This window comes from Trichosurus vulpecula, chromosome 4, assembly GCF_011100635.1.
Source record: "Trichosurus vulpecula isolate mTriVul1 chromosome 4, mTriVul1.pri, whole genome shotgun sequence".
Taxonomy (NCBI): domain Eukaryota; kingdom Metazoa; phylum Chordata; class Mammalia; order Diprotodontia; family Phalangeridae; genus Trichosurus; species Trichosurus vulpecula.
In genome coordinates, this window is record NC_050576.1 from 268378603 (window position 1) to 268386321 (window position 7719).

At 36.6% G+C, this 7719-nt stretch overlaps 1 protein-coding gene across 1 annotated transcript in view; it reads left to right on the top strand.

The window, feature by feature from the left end:
* The window catches only part of GK5 (glycerol kinase 5), a 51454-nt gene extending 44023 nt beyond the window's left edge, over window positions 1-7431 (top strand). The window contains exons 13-16 of the mRNA XM_036757105.1: window positions 2842-2945; window positions 4428-4487; window positions 5804-5937; window positions 6615-7431. Coding sequence (XP_036613000.1) covers window positions 2842-2945; window positions 4428-4487; window positions 5804-5937; window positions 6615-6763 — 447 coding nt within the window. The 3' untranslated portion in view covers window positions 6764-7431. The remainder of the gene's footprint in view (window positions 1-2841; window positions 2946-4427; window positions 4488-5803; window positions 5938-6614) is intronic.
* Window positions 7432-7719: the final 288 nt, after the last annotated feature.

The window sequence follows — 7719 nt, forward strand, 5'->3', positions numbered from 1 at the left end:
AAACCTGAGGAGCCATACCCTAGTCCTCAAGAGACTTCTTGGGATTAAACAGAAATCCCCTCAGATGGGGCTTATTGGTCTCAAGTGTTGTCCTAATACTGAACGGAATTTTCAGAGTTGGGAAGGGTTTAATTAAAAGTATAACCAATTCAAATCCAAGAGTTAGCGATGGATTAAAAGAGAACCTTTTTTTTTTTAACCTATGGCCTAGGACTGGTTTGCCAAAGGTATCCATTTCCTTACTTTTGGGAAAGTACAGTGTCCCCCTTGAAGGGTCTTCCCAGTGCTCTAACCTAGTGGGGTCACACGCTCAAACCACACCTGCGGATCCCTGCAGGCAAGATTTATAAACTATGTGGAGGAATCATTTCACTCCCCTCTGAAAGAGTATGTCCTTTTTAGAGTGAAGTCTATCAGCTGCTAAATTTCATCCAACTTCAGGGAAGAAGTGAAGAATACTTATTTCTTTAAAGTTTCAAAAAAGGGGGGTTGATTTCATCCAGGAAATGTAAGAAATAATTAGCACCTTAAATCTCATACCCTTGTTGAGAAAGATGCCATGAAATAGTTAATGACTTCATTTCAGGGACTCCTGTCTTTTTGCCTTCTTTGACAGATAGTATCGTTGTGGTCATAATACATTGTGTCCTTGTTCCTTCACTTTTAGACAGGAAGGAACAAACTCCTCCTGAAGTCCCAATGCAGAAGACTGTACCTTATAGCAGTATGCTTTATTTTTATGCAGGAAATGATCCCACCCAATTCAGTTGTGTTTGAAAGCTGACAAATAGTAATCAAAGTCTTGAGAGGCTAGCCTCCAAATAATACATTCCAAGGACAAGTACCATGCCAGTAATCCTTTTAAATAAAACTATTTAGAAAAGCAATTTTGTTGAAACTCAAAAAAACAGACTTTAATGATACATAAACGAAAACTTATTTATTAATGGAAAGCTACGTCTTACTAGGGTATGTTTTCTTATTCTCTAAAATAATAACCCAAATCAATAGGATTTTTTTAAAAAATGACCATCTTAAATAAGAAAAACTTGTTTCTGCTTTGAACTCTAGAACTATAATGATTATCTTAGGAGCATATTTACTTTTTAATACTTTCTTTTTGGAGGGGGAAAGGCAGGGCAATTGGGATTAAGTGACTTGCCCAAGGTCATACAGTTAGTGTGTGTGTCAAGTGTCTGAGGCTGCATTTGAACTCAGGTCCTCCTGACTCCAGAACTGGTGCTCTACTCACTGCGCCACCTAGCTGCCCCACTTTTTAATACTTTTATATATCATTTTATAGTTTTCTGATTTCTTTCCCTTGTATCTGTTTATTTGAACCTAACAAGAACTCTGTGAAGTCTCCAGGGCAAATGCACTTATCCTCATTTTAAAGAGTAGAAAACTGAGGGTTGAATGACTTTTAGGAAGTGATATAATGAGGACAAACACTAGTATCCCCTGACTCTTCCTCCACTTCCATGTATCACTTGGCCTGGCTTCACTAGCCAAGTGAACCAAAGCTCCACATAGAGGTCTCTAGGTTTTACCAAGCTGCTCACGGACATTCTTTCTTTTAAATATATGACGTCAGGTCTAACACTCTTTCTACCTCATTTGGAACCTGTGTTCCAGATTTACCAAATTGAGAAAGATTACGCTAAGATCGTGAGAAATAATTATTACTGTGCATCTTTTTAAGAAATTAATCATCCAGATCAGCTGTGAATGACTTAGCTATTCTCAGAAATGCAATGATCCAGAACAGCTCTGAAGGACTTATAATGAAAATTGCTCTCCATCCCCAGAGAAAGAACTGACGATATCTGAATACAGATTGAAGTGTACTTTTCTTTACTTTATTTTTCTTGAGTTTTTTTGTCTGTGCTTTCTTTCAATATATGAATATTATGGATATGTTTTGCAAAACTACACATGTATAGCCTGTGTCAAGTTGCTTGCCTTCTCAATGGGAAAGAATTTGGAACTCAAAGTTTTAAAAACAAATGTTAAAAATTGTTTTTACATGTAACTGGGGACAATAAAATACTAAATATTGTTAAAAATTAAGCATCCATCTATGTTAGCTATAATTTTTCATATTTAAGAGAAACATAAAGCTAAGAATTTTACCTCTTAGAAGTTTTTACACATTTAATATCTTGCTCCAAATGGGCTAGTAAATTATTTTAGAGAGGTAAATTACTCAAAGTTTTAAAAACAAATGTTAAAAATTGTTTTTACATGTAACTGGGGACAATAAAATACTAAATATTGTTAAAAATTAAGCATCCATCTATGTTAGCTATAATTTTTCATATTTAAGAGAAACATAAAGCTAAGAATTTTACCTCTTAGAAGTTTTTACACATTTAATATCTTGCTCCAAATGGGCTAGTAAATTATTTTAGAGAGGTAAATTACTCATAGCTTTTGGGTACAAAATCATTTTAGGACATTAGAGGCCTATATATATAATTCACTAGAAGAGAGAATTTAACTGACTTTCAGGAAAATATTTGAGGATTTTTTTCCCCGAAAGGAAACTAATTCTTTTGTATGGATAGGATTTATTCCATCTCTTGTTTCACAGTATTATTTTACCTAATGATATTCAGTGTCGTGTGTTGATTAGGGAGCTGGGCATCTGTCACATATTAACTGTGTGAACTTCGACAAATCACTCAACTTTAAAGTGCCCCATAATCATAATTCAAATTGTCTGTCCTTTTTTTCTTCTCATATTAGCTTCTTTGTCATGTGTAGTTTTCTCTTTACTATTTGAAATCTTTCCCAAATGTTTAAATACACAAATTAATAATGTGCTTTCTTCCTTTGTAGATTCCATTAAATGACCCCTGTGCATGTGCCTCTTTTATGGGTCTAAAGTCTTCCACCAATAAGTATCACCTTGTACGAGCCATACTGGAGTCAATAGCTTTCAGGTATTAAATAAACCCCTATTTAGCCCACATTTTCCATTTTGACAAATCTCTAACTCTCATCTGGAAATCCAACAATATATTACCTGAGTACTTTTACTTTGAAAGAGGCAGCATGTTATAGTGGATAAGGGCAGTGGTGGGATTCAAATGAATTAACAACCCGTTCTCCACGGAACCAAGCTGAGGCACCGCCCCTACCACTGACGTGTTGGGTGCAGGATCCACCCCACTAACAACTGGCTCACAGAACTCAACTTAAAATACCTAAAATTACCTAAAATGGTGTAAGCTGGCTGAATCCCACCACTGGGTAAAGGGCTGGTCTCAGAGTCTGGAGATCCCAGGTTCAAGGCCTGCTTTGGATACATCCTGGCTATGTGATCCAAAGAACTCTCCAAGCCTGTATGCTGTAGAGGAGGTGCTGACCTGCTCCCTGTACTGCTGTTCTAAAAAGCAAACAAACACTTCTTCCTTAAGTTTATTCTGTGATTTCAGCTGATGTGTTCCCTTAACATTTATATCTTGTCCTGTGTTTGTTCTTATTTTCAGTTATTAATAGATAGCATTAATATGAATGAAATCATAACTTAGAGCATTTGCAAATATTTTAAAAATCTCATTATTTATAGCAGAGACTATTAAGGTTCCAAATTGGGATTTCTTTTTATGGAGGATAGCAGAGTTTTTCACTACAGAAACTCTAATTAATAATACTCTTAAATGTTTAAAATATAATTTAATTTTTAAGAGTTCAGATTTTCAAAAGACTCTTTATGGGGGGTTTTCTTGTAACTATTTTCCATAATATGAGACGGTGTCTTATATTAAATATTAACAATTTGACCAGTAGGCCGTGTGCTGTAGTGTGGCAGACAACCATCCTCTAGGCAAAGAAGACCTAAGTTGAAATCTGGCCTCTACTCCATCCTGGCCGTGTGACACTGGGTGAATCACTTAACCTCTCAGTGCTCCAGGCAACTCTTAAGACTGTAGAAAAGGTTCTGACCTGCATTGGTAGAGGGAGTTGCCTTACCAGGGATTTCCCTAAAACCAGTAAAATCATAAGTCCAGTTTCTGTCTTTGTGACTGTCATCTGAAGAAAATGAATAGGGACCACTAAGCCATACGTAAGGACCCCGGTGGCCACATATTGTCTTAGAATACTACATAGTAACAATATCTATGTTCTATTATGTTTTTATTTATTTTGTTAAACATTTCCTAATGTATGGTTTAGTGGCCCTGTTTTTACTTGAGTTTGACACCACTTCTCTGGGCAACTCTCTAAGATAAAGTTGCAGAAAAGGTGCCAACCTGCATCGATAGAGTTTTCTTACCTGGGAGTTACCTGTATCATAGATCCCATCCCTATCCCTGTCCTATGAAAGAGTATATATGTGCATTTTTTTTTCATTTTGAAGGAACTACATATTATAATCATGATTTTCACTTTGTCTAAAGAACTATCTTCTTTTTAAATAGAAATAAACAATTGTATGAAATGATGCTAAAGGAGATTGACATTCCTGTTACCACAATTCGGTATGTAGACTTTACTTCCAACATGACAGAATCTTTTTTAACTAAGACTATAAAACTACAATGAATAAGAATTCATCTTGAATTACCCAGTCTCACAGATTTCAGCATCTGAAGTTCAAAGTTCTTTTTGACTTAATTCCTCAAAGAGCAAACCTTCCTTAAATCTTATTCCTTAGGATTAATGGGAATCATCTTCTAGAGACCCTTTAGCATGAGCTAGAGGAAGTGCTGATAGGTTTCAGAAGACCTAAACCCAACTTCTCTTGCCCCCAAATCCAGACAATAGGCATTAGGATTCAAGAGGAAAGCACATCCTTAGGTGTCTTCTGAATGGGATGTACGTTAAAGATCTTGGCATGATTAGCAGATTTGTTTGCCTCTCTCTCGAATGACAGCATCGGTTCCTTAAGCCCTTTGTCAGAATGTCCAAATAGACCATAATTAGATATGAAACCAGGGGACTTAATGTCTGAATTCCAAACTACTACAAAATTCCTAATTTTCTCCTCACTATCTTTCCTATTTGAGCTGGTCATTGCGGCTTCTGCAGTAGCCAGCTATAAATGGGATATCTGGGGGAAGTTGGATACAGGGAACCTGTTTAGTAAATCACAAGTGGAGTTTTGATCTTTAGAACTGGAAGTCTAGCCGGAGCTGTCATTTTTCAGATGAGGAAAAGACCCAGTGAAGTGACTCATCCATGATTTCCCAGATATTAGTAATTTCTTTTTACCAAAGCTGTACTTCCAAAGCAAAGTATAATAACATTTTCTTTCAATTTCTTCAACATCCTCTGCTAATAGAGATTTAGCTCCCCTCCCATATCTTAGTTGAATGACTGGAAAAATCAATTCATATAATGCCAACTTCCCACTCCCTCTATACCTTCCAGTTCCAACCCATCCTTTCCAGCTCCATAGGAGCCACAGACCTCAAGAGACCAGGGCCCTTTCAAGCTCTAATGAGGAAGACCTTAGTGAGGAATGGTTTAGATCAGGGGTGGGGAACCTGAGGCCTCAAGGCCACATGTGGCCTCCTAGGTCCTCAAGGGCAGCCTTTGAATACAAACTTCACAGAACAGATTCCTTTAATAAAAGGATTTGTTCTGTGAAGCTTGGACTTAGTCAAAAGGCTGCACCCAAGGACCTAGAAGGCCACATGTAGCCTCAGGGCTGCAAGTTCCCCACCCCTGGTTTAGATGGTCTTAATAAGATCAAGATTGCAGGAACTCCTTTGTGGTTTAGCTTTGATTTAAAGAAACATTAAATGATGTGTTTATTACTGATATGTTACCTTGTATATCTTTCTTCCCATAGGGCAGATGGAGGAGTCTGCAAGAATAGTTTTGTTATGCAGATGACTTCTGACCTGATCAATGAGAAGATAGACAGGCCTGCCCAGATAGATATGTCTTGTTTAGGAGCTGCTTTTCTGGCTGGTCTTGCAGTTGGTTTGTATGATTAGCTCTTTCTTTTAAAATGCTTCTTACATGCAGGATTTATCATCATAAAGCACAGAATTGGAGGGCTATATGGGGTTTACATTTTGCTCCTACTCACCCGTCACTAAAGTCAAGTCACTATTTGTGATTTGCACTTCTCTCCCGTCTCCAGGACAAGTATAAATAGATACATACACATATAGTATATGTGTGCATACATATATATGTATTTGCCTATTATAGAGTTATCTAGAGATCCTTTTTCTTTGTCTTTGACCTCTTAGGTTTATGTGCCAGTAGTAGTATTGATAAGTCAAAGGATATTCACAGTTTTAGAGACTTTTGAGGTAGAAATAATTACTTTCCAGAACAGTTGGACCAGTTCACAACTCCACCAATAGCTTTGATGTGCTTGTCCTCTCATTGTCCCTCCAGTGATGTCACAACTTACCAAGTCTGAATCCTGAAACTTAGAGGGCTTGTAATAGATGTCTTTGGAGGCAGTTGTCACTCTGAAGTCAATACGGAAGTAAATGTTCCACCTCAGCCCAATGATGTTGACAGTCTCTTGAATTTGTGATAAAAATTGTCCACCTTCTCACCTGTTTCTAATCTTTGTGTTCAATTTTATGGCTCCAGGCAGGATTTACCATCAGATTTGAGAATACATTTTTTCTTATTTCTAGGTTTTTGGACAAACAAAGAGGAGTTAAAGAAGCTGAGAGAGAGTGAGAGAATTTTTGAGCCACAGAGGAAATGGAAAGAATATGAACCTATTATGGAAAATTGGGTCAAGGCTGTAAAGCGTTCCATGAACTGGTACAGCAAGATGTAACAGCAGATGGGAGAAGAATGCTCCACTGCTTTTTGAGGGGGAAACCTTTTTATCATAATTTTTATCCAACCTTTAAACTTGCTAAGACAACAGTACCTCATAAATACACCTTTCATGGTCCTATGTTTTGTAGCAGCCTTCCAAGCAGAGTGTGTCCACCATATCCAGTTGTGCTTTGGCTGCTCCAAAATTTTTCTGTCTTACTTTGGGTCTTCATCTTAAAAAAAAATAATATTGTAAATCAGTGTTATAACTGAACATTGTGATTTGTTACCAACAATTTTTGGTGAATGTCATTCAAGTTTTAATTCAAAAATTATGTCATTTTTTGCCTTGAATTAGATTTATTTACAATCCATATACTAAATAAAAAGGATGACTGTGCCAAAATATTGTAGCAGTGATGAAGCAACACTAAGATTTTTTAAATTTAAATCTACAATTGTTCCATGTTCTGTCCAAACGTGAGCTGTCAATATTTGGTTTTTAGACTAAATTTCTTTATTGGTTAGTGGATCGTCTCTTTCTAGCTGCCTTAATTTTTGTTTTCCTGTGATATAAGAACATTTTTTCTTTGCGGATTTGCTAACAAACATTTCCTAATTGGTCATTTGTAGTGTTTGAAAAAATACTGTTTTTTTCATTGATAAAAATAATAGTGTTTGCTAAGGGACAAAAATTTCTTTCTCTCTTTCCGTCATATTACTTGCTTTCTTAAACTTACCTGATTTGCAAGTAAGTAGGGAAACAATGTTCTCACGACTTTTGGCCGTCATCACAGAATCAATCACAATCTCCTTTTTGAGAACATACAGCTTGCTGTTACTCTTTTCTGCCTCTGACCCTGTGATCTCGCCAAGTATTTTGTTGCCTTACGTGAATGTCCTAACACATCTTGTTTTTAACATCTCTGGGCTGTTGGTGTTTGATATGGAAAAACCAAAACAGTTCTTAGT